We start from the raw sequence: 19931 nt of genomic DNA, 5'->3' as shown, positions 1-19931 counted from the left end.
AGGAGCCAATTGGGAAATACCTCATTATTGATACTGCTCATTATCATTTCTCAAATCCAGATCCAGGATATATTTAAAGATAATTATTGTTTGCCAAAGAACTGCCTAGAAGATGCTATTGCTGAACCATTAGGGAATAATTGGTTTAAAATATCTCTAATCAATCTAATTCCCCATTTTCTAAATGAATCACACCTGAATAACTCAGCAATAAAAATTAAGTGGTACAAAACAATACTCAAGATTACTCCAAAGTCAGTTGTTCTTTTTTAATGCTCAAGTACTGAGAAACTACTGAGTATGATTAATGTTTTTATGACTTTTTGTTTACTGCCACTTAGTTTTTGAGGCAGAGGCAATCAGTATTAAATACAGTGGGCAGTTAGATCTAAGTCTTACCTAATGATTCGCTTATTTAGTGTCTTACATAGTTTATCCCCAGTTAATAATCAGCATCTCTTATGAAGTTGTACTTAATGACTTATTAGGAACTCATTGATGAATAATTCTTTCACAGTTTTGTTTCTTGTTCTTGGTCTCAGTAATTATGAAGTATATATTATAAGGTGTGTCTGTGTGTGTTTGCTTGTGTTGACCACAAGGCAAATAGCTATCCCATATATGATGTAGTCCTGCAACAGTGATTTGGACTTTGAGGGTCCACCGTAGATGATGTTAATCCAAGCTGACAACCCATTTCAGAAGGCTGCAAAGGTTCAGCACCATGTTTCTTGATATTCAAAATAGTCAAATTGAGAGAAAATAGTCAAAAACATCAGAAGAGACTTAATCCTTTTTTATTTGATACTTGAAATAAGAATGCTGGCTGGGTTATAAAATAGTAAATACAGAAATGATGGAAGAAAAGACAAGATTGCAGCAGAAGCATAACATGAGCAACAGCAGCTTGTGCGAAAGGCTTCAGAGAGACAGAGAGTGAGAGAGAGATGCGTTTTTCATGTACTCCACCACGCAATATCTTCACCTTTCTATTCAAAACCACATGTGCCTTGCAGGGTATTTTACTTTTCTCAAGTTAGCTAGCTGATAAGTATTTCCTGCTAGCTTACCACCAGTAGAGCGTTGGTTTGGGCTATCTATTATCCTTCCCCAGAATTACTTACTATATCAGCCTATCTTTCCTTGCAGGCAAATATCGTTTTCTTGTGTGTTTGTGCATGCCCATGCTTGTCCACTCCACTCCACTGTGCCTTTGTTTGTGTTTAGAACGAGTCCAGAAAGCCAGCAATTAAAAAGAGGACTGGGACATTTAGGCTTAGAGGCACAGACCCAGCATACACGCTGGCAAGCCAGAGGAGGCGAAATTGGAGCGAGAGAAAGAGCGAGTGAGCTGTAGATGAGAGAGGGGAGAAGGAGGGCTGGGTTGGAGCGCATGTGGGAGAGAGAAAAGGGGAAACCAGAAAAAAAGGGGCGGGCTTACACTCAGTACACACACACCCTCCACTAAGCCTTCAGTCTGGTGTAGGCACGCAAAAAGACAGCAAGTATTCAAGTATGAGCTCTAATGTGTCTGTGTGTGCGTAAAAGCTGCGCTGGAGTCCGGGAGACGTTTCACTGATGCAAGGATTTCCCTCTTTTTAATTCTTGAAGAGGACGCACACAGGCTGTGTTTTTACCAGTTCAGGGGATTAACTGCAACACGCACGGGGACCTATTAAGTAAAGGTAAAGAGACCTGTTTCTTGTTTTGAGGACGTTTGGTGAGCTTTGTGAGAGGTAGAAACTGTTGCCTATGGTGACTGGCTTTGTGTTATGTGTGATTAGATAAGTTACTAACTGTGTGTAGCACGTGTGCGTCTTCATAGAGTATACGATTTGTGGCATACCTGTGTGTACGTCTTTATGTGTGTTAAGATATGCTGTGCAGTCCCACACATGGTGTGACTACTCTTCTTTGCTAGTACAGTATAGGCTCTGTTACTGTTTGGGGGATGCCTTTTTCTTTCTTCCGCTCTTTAGGTTCTTCCGCTCACTTCTTGTCACACACAAATTGAAATAAATACACGAGAATTGCACAGAAAGCCCATTTTGCTTAAATGCTAATCCTGCATGGCCATTTTATGTGTGACGATGAAAGGAGCTTATCAATCATTAATTTTCTGTGTTGGGACTTTGCCTAGTTTCCCAGTGGTGCTAATTTAATGATGATAAAATACCTTAACAGCTCTGAACCCACAGCACCTGGCAGTGCCCTTTGAGCTGTGGCGTTTGTTCTCTAAGAGTAGGGGAAACACGGTGAGGCGTGTTATATCCAGTGCATGTGTTTGGTTGTGTGCGTTCACATACTGTAACAGATCTGATATGCAGAGTTATGAAATTTCTTGAGATAAAAGTGTGATTACTCTCATTTCAAGATCAAAAGATCAAGTGCTGCTTTCAGTAATTATGGCCTGTCAGAAGCTTGTTAGCATCTGCTCTGTGAAGAAGCATAAAAAGCACTCAGTCCTCGACATTATACCATCAAAAGTTCACGATGGAAGATGTAGAAAGACAGATTCACTGAGAAATTTGGATAAAGACATCAGCCTGCTCTGTGCATGTGCGTATGTGTGGGAATATTAAGAGAGGAGAAAAGCAAAAGCAAAAGAGTGAAGCGGAGGATGAGACTGGCAAAGAGGGAGACTTTAGAGCTACTGAAAGTCTTGAGGGAACAGCAGTTAAAGGCAGATTGGTACAGAAGACTTAGCAGAGTTGCAGTAGGCAGCAATACATGATAAAAAAGTAGGGAAACATTGTAAAGTAAGGGAAATACAGAAAAATTGGTGGGGATTCCTCAAATATCCATTTCCTACTGAACACTGCAGGCATATTTAGCATCTGTCACTCAAACGTGTGTGCATTAGAGGAGGTGTGAGGTCTCAGCTGTGCCAGGATCCAGACAGCAAAAAAATTACAGCGGATCAAAGGGCAAGTAGCCTCTGCTGTCCTTTCCTCCACCCTTAAAATCCCTCTTCGTTGCTGGGAAGGAAAAAAAAACCTTTGGTGGTTGGCTTGAGATTTTTCTCAACACCAATTATCTACTCAGCAGAGACCATGTGAGGAATCCTTTCATTTTGCTGTCATTTTGTTGTTTTGGGACCTAATAGGGAAAGCAAACGCCTCACTGCCTATCAGCAGTATTTACAGTAGATGGTTTGATATCGGTGTGGTTGTTTGATAAGCCAAGCAAAGGGCTAACCCCAAAAGATATCCCTGTTATATAAAGTCAAATCATAACAGCTCAGTAGGCAAACTTTTAAAGAGACTGTTACACGCCTCTCTTCCACAGAATCCCGATAAGAGCTGTCACAGCACATTTTTGAGTCAAACTGTAAAACAAAGAGCTCTACAGCAAATCAATTTCCCCGCTCTGCCTTGTAACTTGGTGAAAAACTGTGTTCATTCTGTTAATATTTGCTTTTCTCTCTTTCTTCTGATGACTGTTAAACCAGATCTCTGTGTCGCTTTCTTGTGTTTTCTTCACCTTATCTGTCTCGCCTTCTTGCCACAATTCAATGCCTCAGTTGCCATGAGGAAGTTGAATATTGGCAGGGTCTTTTGAGGAAGCGATCCGTGAAAGGATTTACAGTGACAGATAAAAACTGGTGTGTGTGTGTGTAAGCGCGTATATATCCGCACACTTTTGTTTATATATATATATATATATATATATATATATATATATATTTATTTATTTATAAAAATGACAGACTTTGCAAAAGCTGGGGGAAAAGAGGAGGGATGGAGCCATTATCCCATTCAGGTTTTTTTGTGTCCATTTACTGTGTACGCAAGCGTGTGCACGGAACAAATATGTGCACATCCACACAACCACACTGTGCTGTGTATACTGTAGGCTAATAATGTGTGTGAGCATGAAAGGGGGATGGGACTTTGTTAAGTGAACCCTCTGGGTTGGTGAGTGTGTGTCTGTTTGTTAAGGTGTACATACTGACCCAGATTGATACACTTGCTCTCATGCTCTATCAGCTCACTTTTAAGGCCTGTGTGTGCTCAGTTCAGAGAGAACATTGAATTTACCGACAGCTTGGATAGGTCTTAATCACAAAACAAGTTAACTTAACAATGACGAGTTTCCTTTGGGGGAAGAGAATTTTGCTTTCTGATGTAGTCCATCTCACGTGACGACATTAACACATATTCTTTATAAATGCACTGATACGTAGGTATAATTAGTGTATTAAACAAGAGTCACCAAATCAACTATACACTCTGATCTTTTCATGTAAATTTCAGTTTCCTGCATACATTAAATAACAAATATAGTATTTTTCTTCATCATCGTCTGTTGTGTGTTGTCTACTGCAGTGAATAAATCTAATAATTAAAGATATAACACACACGATGCAGGAACAGTCTTTATATGTGTCTTATTTTCTAAATTTACCTTTTATCCCTCTTCCTCTGTGGTCCACTCATTTCTGCTGTTAAACAAATGTGGGGCTTATGCTCTTCCCCACCAACCCCACCACCATCCTCACATGCAATCAAGCTGTTTAAATGTTTGTATTTCAGTGTGCGCCTCTGGGTTCTCTGTGTGTGTCTTCTACGTGTGTGTGTGTTCATGTTTCTCACTGTCTGTTGCCGTCATTTGGAGCCAAGTAAGAAGAGAAATATCGCTGAAGTCTGTTTTGGGAAAAGCAAGGGAAAACTGACAGCTGAGGGTGGGGGGAAGTTAAAATGTTGTTTTTTCCCTCTCTCTTCTCTGGCTTCACTGAGTTTCTCTAATTACGCTGCTGGTTCAGTTCCGGCTATACGCAAAAGCAGAGGGAATCCCTTTGCAATGCAGATTGTAACAAAAAAGGCCGTAGCTCTGAAACCGAGCGGGTCAAGATCAAGTGGATGAGATGAATCTGTGGGTTAGTAAGATGAGTTACGGAACAGGGGAAAATATGTTTATGCTGCAAAAAAATCAAAAGCAAAGATACATTTTTCAAATATTCCCCCAGCTCTTCTTTCTGGATAATTTAACTTCCTCAGTTGTATTTAATAAAAATGACTCTAATAAAATCTCGTAATGTCATAAACCGTGCTGTGGGGGTTGATGGGTCACACATGTTTCCCTATTAAAGTTGAATAGGTTGGAAATCATTTGGATATCACATATACTGCATACACATCTGGATGTTTCTGGGCACTTGTGAAATATTTGGAAATTATGAAATGCGTATGTGACTATGCGTGATTATGTCATACTAACGTCTTTGCTTTTCCATTATGAAATGTCACTAGTCTGGTTGAGCAGGACTACTTTGTTGTTACCTAAGCACTGCAGATCAGGTGGAGAACATTGTCCCAGACTCCTTAACATTAACCCCCTGATGAGAAGTAAAAAAAAGCAGAAGGGATGCCTCTAATTTGTAACGGGGGTCTAAGCAGGGGAGGGGTGTCTGACATGAGCTGGCATGTGCTCTCATCATTTCCTCCCTTTTGTCTGTTCTGTCTGCTGATGAATTAGGAGTTTCCTCCTTCCTTCCTTCCTTTACTCCCTCCCTCATTCTCCCATGCTTTATTTTCTCTTTGTGTCCCTCTTTCCGTCTCTTGCTCCATCATGAAATATTTCAATCCTTACTCTCTGTGTGACAGCATTACCACCCTTGTCATGTCTGCCCATTATCTCTGATCAGTGTGGTGTTCCAGCCCACACATCAGCTCCGGATACCAGCTGATGAGGTTGAAACACGTTTGCGTGTGTGTGAATGCATTTTAGCGGTTAGATTTTATTTTCTAGGGCACCCTCAATTCATAATATGTATAATTTGGTATACTTTGCGATCAGTCTCCACAGGATGTGTGCAGTGTGAGATTATACCTGTCCTTCTAAAGAATATCGTTTCAAAGTGTGTGGTTTCATGGAAAAAGGAAGCTTTGCTTTGAGATAACCTGAACAGGAAAATGCTTTAAAAGACCTCAGAGTGCGAGAGAGGAAATGCACGTGTGTGTGTGAAGTGCTGAGTAGGGATTTAGAGCTAGTATTACTGCGGCAGTGCAGAGAACTTTTTCAATGACTGTGTTTATGCTTTGTTTGCACTGGGAGATTTGGCCTTCCTGGGATCTTTTTTTTGTTTGTTTTTTTATCTCTGATTGGAAATCTTTACTCTCCTGTTTGGAATCTGTTTCTCTGTCTAACTTCACACTCACTGGCTGTATAATTAAAGCACAGGAAACAGGCCACTTAGCCATTGTCTCTTCTCTTTATTCCTTCTTCGGCCCCATCGTTCTCCTCAACCCCCTCATAAGAGCTGGCAGGCGACTCAGTTCTCATCACACAGTCGCACTTTACGTCCCTGCCTGTTGACCTGGAAGTGATGCAGTGGGATATTGCAAGGCAGTCTGAAAAGCCTGTATGTGCATTTGTAAGTGTGTGCAAATATGTACGTGTATGTACAGTATGATGTGTGTGTGTGAGAATGACAAAAGCAAGGGCTTACAGGCAAAGCTGCATGACTTTTCTTTGTTCTATGGAGCGAGTTTCTTTGGGGTAAGAATAGAAAAAGCTGTGATGAGTCCTTTATGAGGGCTCTTTCATATTGAGTGATTTTGTTATTGTCCTGTGGTGTGTTAGCTTTTAGGCACGTGAAAGTGTGTGCATATGTGCCTGCGTGATGTCAGGTTGTCTTTGTTGTTCTCCCCTCAGGCTGGCACTCAGATGTCGGTCGTGTGGAGCTTTTACAGGTCACTAATGCACTGACAGAGGAGGATCTATTCACTGTAGCCACTCAAAGTCCAAACAATAACCCCCTAGCTTTAGCCTGCACAAGAGATCAACTCCAAGGAAATGGACCCATTGACCTAGATCCAACCCCATCCTCCGAAGAGATGCCCCGTAAGTAACATGCCGTTGATATCCTCATCTCAACAACAGTGTTGTGTTTGCCACAAGATATCTCATCCCCATTGGCTCGAATCAGGGTATAGTAATGTGAGGATCCGTGTTCTAACAAGCCCACTGTGGTTTACTAGTCTTCATGATGTTTATGACAGGTTTTAGAACTGATAATCAGAAAAAAAGAAAGATGACTCAGTCGTGCATATAACCATTAGTTTCAGCCCTAGACTTATTTTAGTCTTCCTGTGTGTGGGAAACTGACCTATTGTCTACTAGAATTACTGGTGTGTGTGGTTTTCAGCTGGTGAAATTTGCAGAACTGGGCGTCGGTCCCCTGTGTCATTCTCTGAATGCTTCACACCTTACTGCCACGCAAGTTATGTTTCTGTTTCTGCATGAGATGAACAAATGGAGAAAGAGACCACAGTTTGTGTGGTGGTAACTGAGATAAACAAATTAGATCATATTGAAAATTATAGTATGTGTGTTGCAAACCTAGCCTTGAAATTCCAGCTTATATTTTCAGCTACTGCCATAGTTTTGTGTTTTTATTTTCATGTTATTTTGAACGATCTCGTCTTCTAATTCCTTTGAATAGTGTATAGGTTTAAGTTTCCCAGAACTAAACTCTATTGTTTTTGGTGGTTTGTGACCTGTGTTGACCCGAGAGCCGGCACAGTGAGCCGATGTTTGCCTGTCACATTCTTCCTGAGCATTTGTTACCCCTGTCCCTCGCTGCAACACATTGTCTCCTGTGTCTCCTTCAAGCTAAACTTTGTTTGCTATCCTTGCTATTGACTCAGGTGCACGGATGCACTAAGATAACTTCCAAATCCTGCTGTTCCCCTCCCCCAACTCCCTCAGGCCTCACTCTGTGCTGCCCATTCCTCTGCTGCTAACATATTTCATTACATTACCTCTGACAGGTTTATACTTTGATGTTTTCCCCCGCTTTTGTCTCAATACCGTCTCTTCCCTTAATTTTTAATTTTCGCTTTCTAGTACTCCCACGGTACCCACTAATCTACGCCTTACCTAGTTTGTTGTTGTGCCAAAGCCTTGCTCTTGCTTTCTGGTAATGATTAGGGTAGTACTATAGCTTTAGCAGTAATCTTAATTAAGTGATAACAGTGTTGCTTTGTGTATTATTAACTCTCTTGGCATTACTCTGAAATGTTGAATCATTTTCAATAATATAAGTAAACTTGTACTGGTATAGTTGTAATAATTAAAGATTAATCCTGCTGTTTTTGTTTCACTGAGCTCAGGCGTGGAATTAGCACAGAAGTCCATTTACATATCTGGGTTAATAACCATTTTCAAGCAGATCGTGTAAACTCGTATTTGTTAGAAAGACTGGATCCTATAAGTCCTGTGTAAACAACTCAGTCAAAGAATTACATCAATGTGGATAATCTCAGTTTGTGTGCAAAGATTAATTGTTTTTGTGTTTAATGTGCATAACTCCCATTTTCTGCAAGCAACTTTTATTTTGAAAGGTAATTAAAGACTGCAAACATATTTGAGCTTTTTCATCAAAACAGTAGCAAACTACCAGTTTTCCTGGAACAATTGCTCCCATCATTTTTAGAGACAGTGGTTTGGTCACCTCCTAACTCACTGTAACACACACAATGGCCTCTTCAATGGCTCTCTTTTCTGATAGTCTTGCAGTCATGTCATTACTGACAACAAATCAGGTCTGTTCACGTCTGGCCTACTTTGAACTGACACAACATCCATCTCTATCAGCCCCTCAGGACCTATCAGCACCACTACACCTCTTTACCTCTCGTGTCTCCTTCCGCCTCAGCACACATCATTCTCATCTGTCTACCTGTGGCCCAACACTCGATTCCACCAGCTCCCCGCCGCATTAACAGCCTCTCATCCCCCTTTCACCACCATCATCATCTTTTTTTTCAGACTCTCTTGCCTCTCTCATCTCATCCCCCTGTCTCAACCTCCCACCTCAATCAGTCTACCTTTGCCTAAAACCCTCTTATCCCTCTCTCACACCCACTCTCACTCTGTTTTTTCACCGTCCCTTCCGCCAGCACAGAGCACAACAGAAGTATTACCCGCCAATTTGGCTCCATTGAAAGCACTTTGTGGTTGTCTTTGACTGTTGATGTGTGTCAGTGTGTGACTTCGTGGCAGTGCCGGGGTTTGACTTACATTTCTGAAGATGCTAATATAAAGATTGTTTGGATTTGGCCATGATTTTTTTTTAACCTTGGTGAGGTGATCAGTTCAGACTTTATTCGTCACCACAGTTTGAACCCTTTTAGGCAAGCTTTCTTGTAATTTCAGGAATAGTTTTCCAGGCTTCTTAAAGGATATTCAGAGCTATTATCTGTATGTTCCCTGCCTTTTTTTGTTCTCTGTCAAAATTTCCCACACTGTTTGATTAATGGTAAGGTCCGAGCTCTTGGGAGGCCATCACTGATATTTATGCTTTTACTGTATTGGCAGTGTGTTTGGGATCATTAACATACTGAAAAATAAAAGTGCTGCCAATCAGATGCTTTGCAGATGGTATTGCATGTGTTAGTAATTTCAATTCAAGTCAGTTTTGACAATACCACTGACTAAAACGCAGCCTCAAACCATGACAGAGCATCCGTGTTGCAGATAGCTGTAGATACCTCACTCCTGACCTTTCCTGTTTATATCGCTGATGATTTGAACCCAGACATTTGAATTTATCACTCTGTAATTCCTGTTGTTTTCAGCCAAGTTCTGGTGTCTTTTCCGAGTTAAAAGTGTGTTCTTGACAGCTATCCTTGGACTGAGACTGTTTCTGATGAGGCTTTGGCAATCTGTAGATAAATCAGCTGAAGGGCACGATGCATCTCTCAGGTCAGATGTTTAGTGGAGTTTTTCCACCAAGTTTCTGAAGGTCTTGACTTTTTATCTGGTGGAGATAATATGTTAGGCCTGCCATGTCTTCTGCTGTCTTCTTTCTTACAGCTCTTTGGGATTCACCTTGGTGCAAAAATACTATTATATGCCTGTCAACCTGTGTTATCGTTGCCATTTTTTGGAGATATAACAAAAGAATTGTGGATAAATTGCACATTTCTGCAACAGGCTCCTAGTAACAAATCACCTAGGGGGTCAATTTCAAAAAGATTATTTGCTGTTGTCTGTTATATCTGGTGATCCCTTGAGTTAGGTTCCATTTATGATTCATAGATCAGTGTTAAATGACTTAACAAACAAACAAAGACAATGAAACTGAAAATTAGTGATTGCCAAAAGATTCAAAACTGTGAAAGACCTACAGAAAGACTGGAGAACTATTACCCAAGAACTTCTTTTAAAATCATTTGGAAGTCATGCTCCTTGGAGGCATAATATCTGAGACTTTTGTATAGTACTGTACTTGATTAAAAATAGTAACAGATTAGTTGTATTTTTGCCTCGTCTTGACTCCAATTTTTAGTTTAATGCGTCATTCTTTTTTCATCTTTTTCTCCTTCTTTTGACTCATCTTCCTCCAACATGTTTTCACGCCCATTTCTTTTACTCCTCCTCACATATTTGAAGCAGAAAATCACCACATGAATATTCAGTTGATTGGTTTTGATGACTGCGAACCGATTGTCTGCGCAATCACCATCTCATCAGGAAGGACGAGTGAGCGTTGATTGAGCAATGGCAAAAAAGGGGATGATTTATTAATATTTAACAAACCGCACACGGTAGTTTTTCACGTGCCAGTCAGTCCGCTACAACATGTGGTTTTGACCTTATCATGTCACATATTAACCTACAACAAGAGTCTGAGTTGGATGTAATACAGAGATATCTTGATCTTCTAGTGTAAAAGCCTTGCATTGTAATGGAGGTTAAATTGTGGGGTTTCCTGACTTTGAATTCATGCAGTGACTCCTGATAGTTGAGGTTGTAGCAGTAGCTACAGAGCAGAGCATCAAAATCTACACACTTTCATTGACTCTTTCAGGCTCCTCGCTCAATGGAGAGCGGGAGGTAGAAGAAAATCTTCTTTAAAATATGGTAATCCCTGACTGCACCCTGCTGCAGAGACAGTCAGCTGAAATCTGAGTTAAGGAGCATACAGCGTAAGCTCTTAGAAAGCCAGAGGAGCGTATTTAATGAGGTTAGTGACACTTGAGGAGCCAAGCAGAGTGAATTGGCTGACAGTGAATTCCACTGGCCTTTATCTTTTTTTTTTAAACATGATCCTCGGTTGCCACACTGACCCCAAATCTCAAGTCTTTTACATCACATTGCCAATCTGTGCTACATTTTTTTTCTAGCTTTCCAAAAACATTTTTTTAAGGAATTGTTTTGTCTACTAAAATAAAACCCAGTCTAATTTTCTCCGCTTCTGTGTTAGAGGATGACAAGCAGTGGGGAACATAGTGAATGAATAACAATCATCTCATATCCTTCCACTCCACTTTGTTCTGTCATCTCTGCGTTTTGCTTCTGTGGCCTCAAAATGAAAGCCCTCTTCAGGAAGGAATTATCATTTGTCCCTCGCCAGTTAAAAGAAATTAATGTTTGATTTAAGGAGTCGAGACTCGTGCTTGCAGCCACACACTGTTTGTGTATCTGCATGTGTGTTTAAGCTTAGAATTGGGGCGCGTGCCTTGTCAGATCCCGGAAGGATGAATAGAAGCTAATCTCCCTCTTCCAGGGAATTCTGCTGGTGATGTCTCAGGCAGTCCTGTCTCAAAAGAACTGTGGGAGTGCGGCGGAGCGTGCACTGCCGTCGCAACAATGGTTTAATGCTGATTTTATCTGTTGTCACGCTCTGTTTTGTAATTTTAACTTATTTTATGTATTTTATGACTATTGTTCCTTTTATTAATTGTGTTTTTTGTAAGGTGACCTTGGGTTTCTGAAAGGCGCCCTCAAATAAAATGTATTATTATTATTATTATTATTATTATTATTATTATATTTTCAAAAGCATATCTGACTCTTGTCTTGGCATTAGATAGACGTGGTTCCTCCTCAAATGTGAACAATGTGCCCACCTATGTTTGCAAACAGATGCATACTTGTGAATAACCCCAGTGATTCTTATTCATTTGGACCAAGAGGCTTCCTGCACCCAAACATGCTCTTATTTTGGTAAGTTTGGTGGTTTGCTAACATGTGGTGTGTGCAGGTGCGCATGGAAAAAAAGAGGAGCATAGAGATCCTCTGATAAGGCCTTGTTGTCACATTCCCATGGCAGTCTGTCTGGACTTGTTTTTGGATTGAATTTTCCTCCAATAGTAATTCCTTTTTTTTTAACTCCCCAGAGTAAGCATAAAACCTCACTCCGCCAAGTGGGAGGAGAAATGGTAACAATTCAAAGAATGTGAGAGGTGCAGGAGAAAGGCCTCAGGGAAGGGTGATTCCAATAATTACGTCATGTGTTTTAGAGCTTCGTGGGGGGTGTTGTAGTTTGAAGATGTAAAGAAAGGTCAGTCAAGCTGGGAGCTTTTCTGGTTTCAGCAATGTTTAGCGTAGTCACTGTTGCAGTCTTTAGCAGAGATTGGATTTATTTCTTTTGATCTCCTTTTTTAAGCATCATTTTTTAGGTTTTTGGATGAAGCACATCTAAAGAGTGTCGTTAAGGGCTTCAAAGCGGCCCAAAAGCATGTGAGAGACTGTTTTCCGCCATAGAAGTAAATTTGTAAAATACTATGATGTCGTGATGAGTTGTTGTCTTTAACAGTGAGCTCAGTGATTCACTTGTGAAAATTCAGTGTGTCTGGTTGCAACATTTTTTTCCAGAATACAGTCAACACAGTGACGAGATGAAAGACAACAAGTGACATGTTTTGTTTGGCTTCAGTTGCATACAGTGTAGAGCTACATCAGCATCACGTACAGTTTGCGTCTGCTGAGCTGAGCTGTGTGTCACGTAGGGCGGTGCTGTGAGACAGGTGCAGAGATGAAAAGATTGGCAGGGGAGAGTAGGGTGTGTCTCCTTTGAGTGTGTTCTGACAGGCCTTTGGTATTTTTCCAAAAAGTGTGAGTGCATGCTGTGACTCGGAAAAACCAGCTCTCATTTCTCTTGGGATCCTGCAGGTGTGTCTGACTGAAAGTGTGCGCCTGCCTTTATTCCACAGTACTCCGCCGTGTGCCACAGCAAACTACGTTCATGCGTTAGGTGATAGACGTGCGGGCCTATAGGTGTTGAGCAACTGACTAATGCAACAGTCACAATGTGGCACAATGAATGTGACAGCTCCAGCTGTTATCGGCAGCGCAGGTAAAAGGAGCCTCCAGTCCCGGTAATCCTCGGCCCTGTGTGGTTTGTAGTCAGACAGATGTGAGTGCTGCTGTTTGTGACATATTTAGACAATGCTTACCTTCTTTATCTTCAGTTGTGGAGATTAAATATGGAATTTTGTTGTCTCCAGTTTTCTTTCTTTGTCCCCTCTGTGTGTGTGTGTGTGCATGTGTGTGCTTGATTGCGAGTGGGCATGTGTGCATGGTAATGATGCTTTGGCGGCTGTTGCACGGTGCGCCGTGGTAATACACTCTCCCGATGCGTTAATATACTGCGAGAATGAGAGGCTGAGAGAAAGAGAGCGAATAATTATGTTTCCCCTTTTGTCTCGGCTCCCTCAATTAAGCCTGAAGAGAGGCAGACTGAGCACATGTCTACTTATCCACTTAAAGCTCAGCAACAATAGGACCCCCCAATTTCTCTGACTTTATCTCTCCCTCTCACGCCGTCTTTATTTCTTCCTCCTTCCCATTTTCTCACTTTTCCCTATCAAACTTCTTGTCATACCCCAGTATTTTTTTCCCCTCCCTCTCTGTCTGTACCAGACTCGACCTCCCCCCACCCCTCTTCATGTGTTTCGCCTCCAGCCTCGCCTCACCTCTCAGCTCTACAGGGGTTTAACAGAGAGCTCTCCCTCCTCTCCTTGTTACCCTTCTCCCTCTGCGGTGCCTTGCTGGGGGGCACCGGGAAGAGGAAAAATGAAGAGACTAAACATTTTAGACTGTACACTGCCAGAGGAAAGGCAGTGGTTTGATTTCCCCTGTGTTTTGTCACTCAGGATTGTGTTGTTTGTTTGACCCCTGTGCATTTGTGTGTGTGTTTTGCACCTTCCCGACATAGCCTGTATGTTATAGAATATATGGGTTTGCAAAAAGGATGTAAATTCAGTGAAAGGGTCATCAGTGTTTTTGTGTGTTAGTGATTTGCATTTACTCCACATGTTAATCTATCTATAAAGCACTCCAGCTGAGACAATGAAGTCCTGTTTTTATAGTAATTGTTAAAAATGAACCAGCAGAGGAGCCATAAGCCCAAAATGAATATTCAGCCTATTTTTTTAAGGTGGGTGGGGGGCAGCATGTGGGTCGGCCTCAGTGGGACAGAGGGTGTAGGAGAGATGAGATATAAAGGACTGCATGAGAGGCAGGAGAGCTGTATCAGGGTCAAGTTCAGCTTATGTAACTGCTTCCCACAGCTGGGGTTGGGATGCGCTGCACTAGCCTATCTCGGATGCGTTTGCACACATGGTGTTGTGGTGCAAAGTCAGAGTTGAAAATCCTCTTTGTAGTTTCCATCAGGTTTCTGATCAGATGCCTTCACTTCTCTTATTGTCCTGTTTACTTCTTGTTATCTAAAGTCTCATTTCTGTGTCATTTCCCAGAACTGTAACACGGTTGACTTATTGTTTTTGTGCCCCAGAGAATTTAAAAAAAAAAAGATTACTGTATATAGAACAACAACACTAATAGAAAAAAATAGCAGCTGCAGTCAAAGTTTAGTAAAATTAAGATTTTACTTAAACCTGCAACATAGACCTCGGGGGAACAATTGATGCTTTTGCATTCGAAAAACAGGTGACTCACCAGATGTGGTATCTCAAAACAGATGCTCCAAACAGTGCGCTAGTGGCCATATGCTTTGAAAGTACATTGTTGTACATGGCAACACGAGGGCTTTCTTCCATCATTTTCCTGCTTATTGGCTTATCCGGCTGCAGTCAAATGCGTTTGCAGCAGACTAACTACTGGGCAAATGTTCACAACAGCAAGCATGTTTGCTCTTGCATTCCTTCACACTATACATAGCACATTATGGAAATCTCGGTCTACTCTACGCAGCTCAGGGCTGGTATTAGAGAAAATTAGGTCGTGTTGGCATGGATCATTTAATTGAGTCTTAAGCACAAAATCGTTCCCATAGCTTCTTTCATCTTCTGTCATTTTGCTGTTGGTGTGTATGTGTGTGCGCTTCTCTTTGTCTGCACCGAAATAGGGGGTGTTTCCCAAAATGTTTTGTGCACACGCCGTTACACGTCTGCGTGGATTTGGTGGGCAGTGAGTTTCAGGGTAGAGTTAGAAGAAATTGTGGTTGTTTGTGAGTCCCCCCTTCCCTTCCCCCCAAAAAAACCCTTCAGGCTCAGACAATACGTCTTTTCTTTGTTTCTGATGAGCTGTTTATATGTGTGCATTTGATTATTTCTTGTTTCTCTGTCTTTTTTTTAGTCAAACTGCATTATCTTAAAAACCATTGTGATTTATTCCCTTTTATCATCCACATTCATATTCTACAGACCGTCTTATATTGCATTCTTCACAGCTGCCTTTTCAGCTTTACTTGACCAGCTTTATGTGACATACTGGGCAGGTACTCCTTCCTTCTACTTGTCTTCTCACTTCTTCTCTGTGTGCGTTTGACACATCAGGTCACTTTGAAGTTGTGAGAGCACTGCTAAAGATCTCTCTCTCTCCTTGTTTCTGTCAGGGCAGACTGACACCACCGTATGAGGATGTGTGGAGGATTATGGGATCGCAACGCTCTGATGCGGGGAAGCTGGTGATGTGGCTGCTTAATCATCGGTAACTACAGTTTTCACACTTCAATGATGCACAAATCTCCAGAAATAATAGATTTTTAAGGACTGATAGACTAAACAAGCAAAAAAACAACTACTTTTTAAGGCAGATTTTTTCACCAGTGTCTTTGCAGCTCGAGCCCACACTGAGAACCTGATGGTGTGGGTTTGATGATGTGTGACTCTCTGAGGACAAACTGATCCGACAGCCTTTGACTCAGCACTTCCATGTGCTTGTGTAACAGAGAGATTGAGGTGAAGTGGGCTGCTGAGATAACTTCATGATGAAAATAACACAGCTCTAAAGTGATTTCTTTGATTGTTTTGATTCTCTGTGTTGGGAATATAGTTAGTGCATAATTTGAACACTGCTCAGGGAGAAAAGGCGCTGCAGTGCATTTGTGTTGGAGTTCAAAAGTGCACTGGCAGAACACTTAAATTAGTCAGAGTTGAGAGATTTATAACTTCAGCTATTTCATTTTTTTGAAGATTTTATAGGCACTTAGAAAAGCAAAGAAGGTTTTGATGCATTATGAACAGCAGGCTGGGATAAAATGGAAAAGCAGGAAACTTTTAACAAACCTTTTATATAATGTGCGTACACATCCAAGCATGCTGTGCAAATCAAATGAGACCACTGATACTTTTGAGCCATAAGTTTTAATGTGCCATCAAACCTCTCATGCAGCACACTGATCTACTTCATTACCAGCAATTTAGATCTTGCAGAGGGCTGGTTCAAACCTTTTTACTTTTAGAAGTATGGCACACAAGGAATATTTGTTTAAATGTTTTGACATTGCAATTAAAAGACAGATTTGTCAATTTAATATTGATTCAGAAACAAGTTGTATATCTAAACCACTACTTTTGCCAGTTGTGAGGTTATTTTTCTTCTTTTCTTTTATCAAAATCGACTGACCTTACATAGATAGATATTCTAGTACAGAATATCTGACCAGGGGTCTGGCACCTGCTTTGAGTATTTGACAGTTTTTGTAGTTGAAATGAACACATTTTAAGGCTACTAACAAAATCTCAAGGCCAGACGCCTCCTTTAACAGAAAGGACTGATTAAGTTTTTAAATCTTTTTTAATTTTCTTATTTAATTCAAACTCTTTCTTCTTTCTTTGATCTCCACAAAGCAAGTCATCCATGTACAACAGATGGCAGATATGCGTGTTGTCTAAAATCTGTGCTGCTACTTGTGAATTTGACAATGTTCACTCACCATTAGATAAGACACCAGCTCCCATTTATGCAATTTGTGTGTGCTAATGACTTTCTGTGATTCATAAACTTTGTGCATACAAGTAAAGATGCAAATATATTATCTTATACCGTATGATGTGGCAAACATTACGGAATAATTTTAAACTACTTTTGTATCTGGTTTCTGATCTTTTAAGAAGAAGTTGTCTAAATCATGTAATATGCAAACTTTATTACTTGATCCACAGTTGAATCATGGGAAACGTGGAGAGTCAAAATGGAGAGAGTAGTATCAATGGTGATGTGCCGAGACATCTCTCCCGTAAGCACACGACCCGCTCACTCCGTGTCTCCAACAAGCAGCAAATCAACCGCCGTTCGAGGCACTCTTCCTCAGTGAAGCAGAATCACAGAAACTCTGAAGCCTCAACCCGTTCCTCCAGCACCCCGAGCATCCCTCAGTCCTTGGTAGAGAACGGACTAGAGTTTTTCAATGCAGCAGATGAGTTTGACAAATTTGGCATCAACCCTCACTGGACCCAGCGTGTCGCTATGACAATGAGGCCGGAGTCCTATCAGCACGATGATGACCCCTTGGCCACGCCGACTCCCGAAACCTCAGAGGCAGACACCATTGCCCAGGATGGAGGAGAGGACTCAACGGGGGAAGGGGACACTATTGCAGAGGAAAGGTTCCTGCAGCAAATGACTGAAGGACCCCGAGAGGGAGCAAGTAATAAAAAGAAGCGATCAAAGTCAGCAGACATGTGGAGAGAAGACAGCTTGGAGTTTTCTATGTCTGACCTCAGCCAGGAGCATCTGACCAGCACAGAGGAGATGGTTGATGGAGGAGAAGAGGAGGAGGGGCAGTTTAGATGCCCTAGAGGCAGCAAAGGCAGCACAGGTGAGAATGTACACAGAAGCAAAAGCATCATATTTACCGGTAGATTGTATAGACCTGCAGAAAGCATGTGTAGTTTTCTCATTCAGAAATGTAGACATCATTAGTGACAGGATATGTGGGGCCTATGCTTTTATTTGATGACTTGAAGTCTTCACCGACATATTTTCTGATACAATAGAATTAAAATATATTTCAAGATTTCTATTTGTATTATTTAAAAAACAACAACAAATAAAAGCAAAAGACAAGACAATGTAGCTGTCCAAAAATAACGACAGCTACACTGGTGATGGCTAATAAGTGGGGGGAAAAAAAGTTCAGGGGAACATGTTCAAAGCTGTTGATTTGATTCAGTGAACAGGTGATGAGGGGGAGGGTAGTGGGAATATTGCAGGCACTCACTGAGTAGGGAGAAAATGATCTGAGAAAATCTGCTGATTGAAGGTTAGCTGCCATCTATCAGTTGCAGCAGTTCAACTGATCACAGGGTTGTTAGCTTAACTGGTTTTGTGCAGGAGCTGCAGGGGTTCAGTGTGACAGCAGGCGGTACCTGGTAACTCAACCGCTGAAGGTCTGAGCACTGCCATAGGTGGTCGTCTCATTCAGAATAATGTATGGGTTTGCCTCACACACACACAGATTCATAATCACTCAAGAAAAATCACAGACTTTCACTGAAGGACACAGGCACATATGGAGAAGGTCAAATGTTTCAGAGGTAACTGAAAGTACCTGACAGTAATCAGAACTCACCTTGCCCACAAATACACACTGTGCTCTGCAATAACCACCTGTGTGTGTGTTCCAGGCTCAACTGAGAGGGCATCGTCTCTGGACCATCTGTGCAGCCAGCAGAGTCCGGGCTTCAGGGGGCAAAGGAGCCGTTACATAAAAAACTGCAGAGAAGCCGAGTGCGACGGAGACGGGGAAGTGGAGGAGGGTTTGATGTCTCCAGCAGAGGATGATGGTGGGGGGTATGGAGCTTTCACGCTCCCCTGCCGACGCTCACACTGCCTTTCTGAAGGCTTGACTGGGCTCGGTATTCCGGCTACACCTTGCCCTACCTTCCAGGGACGACGCGCACAGACTACTCAGGTATTTCATGAATATATATACCGATAAGTATTGAAAGCAGATGGAACAGGACTAAGGGTAAAAGTCTTCTTGCTCTATTTTTTTCCAGTATTGGAAAAAATACAGACTTCTAAACTTAGAATAATTGAGGACTTTGTTTACCAGTGCTGTCCAGGAAGTTCAGGGGCATCACAGACATGACACCAGTTCATCAAGTAATTAACATGTTGTTGACAACCAACGGAATTTCCTGTCTGTGCTCTGGACTGGTGTATATGCATGTTATATCTTTGCAAATCCAAGCATCCAAACATGTTTGTATATTTGTGCAGTTGGGAAGAGGATTACACAGAAAGATAGTCAGATAGAAAGTCACCGTGGGACTTCTGCTCACATACTGAGCTTTGAACGACAAAGACATTTTGAACTTTGAACTTTATCTAGAGGATTTTCTTTGTCATCTTACTAAAACAGATAAAATCAAAGGGTAAGAGGAGGAAAGTAAAGTTTATGTAACGTTCATGCAGGTAAACATAAAAGCTAAATTAGTAGAATAAATAATAATATCCATGCCTCCCTAGTTGCCGTGCGTCACTGATAAAAACAAAGTTGCTAAACAAAAAGTACCAAAATACTGAACCAAGCTTTTCTTTCAATGCATTCCCAGAACCCCCAAGCACCCTTGGATAGAGATCGCCATAAGTGCTTATTATATATTCATCTAGTCAGGCTGAGGGGGTTGTTAGATATAAATAGACTGACAGCACAGCGAAACAAAAAGAAAGAACAGAGGGAGACTCAGTTTGGTGAAAGCACAGAAAATTTCATACTCAAAGTGGAAAGCCTTTTTTAAAAATCAGAAATTCATACAAAAATGAGCACAAAAGGATATTAAAGTGCACTTATGCCACTGCCAACTCATGTATACAAATAAAAGTAAACCCAGAAACCGCTTGTGCAGCCTACGCTGTCAGTTCTGTGTGAGAGAATTAACGTCTTGTGTTATGCAGATTGAAGCTGTTACTTCTCTGTCTGATTTTGTGCAAATAAACCAGTT

The 19931-nt window shown here is 41.4% G+C and overlaps 1 protein-coding gene across 6 annotated transcripts in view; it reads left to right on the top strand.

Moving 5' to 3' along the window:
• The first annotated feature begins 1478 nt into the window (after positions 1-1478).
• Positions 1479-19931, top strand: part of LOC113030261 (rho guanine nucleotide exchange factor TIAM1-like) — a 51180-nt gene continuing 32727 nt past the window's right edge. For 2 of the 6 annotated variants that reach the window (XM_026181518.2, XM_026181515.2), the window contains exons 1-4: positions 1479-1685; positions 15593-15687; positions 17145-17800; positions 18609-18895. In XM_026181518.2, the coding sequence (XP_026037303.2) occupies positions 17152-17800; positions 18609-18895 (936 nt within the window). In that variant the 5' untranslated portion in view covers positions 1479-1685; positions 15593-15687; positions 17145-17151. Of the gene's footprint in view, positions 1686-6657; positions 6847-15592; positions 15688-15806; positions 15939-17144; positions 17801-18608; positions 18896-19931 lie in introns of all 6 variants that reach the window. The other 4 variants (XM_080307114.1, XM_080307113.1, XM_026181516.2 and 1 more) reach the window with 4 other exon arrangements.

Source organism: Astatotilapia calliptera, chromosome 10 (genome assembly GCF_964374335.1).
Source record: "Astatotilapia calliptera chromosome 10, fAstCal68.1, whole genome shotgun sequence".
NCBI lineage: Eukaryota > Metazoa > Chordata > Actinopteri > Cichliformes > Cichlidae > Astatotilapia > Astatotilapia calliptera.
This window is presented reverse-complemented; position numbering and strand designations above follow the sequence as displayed.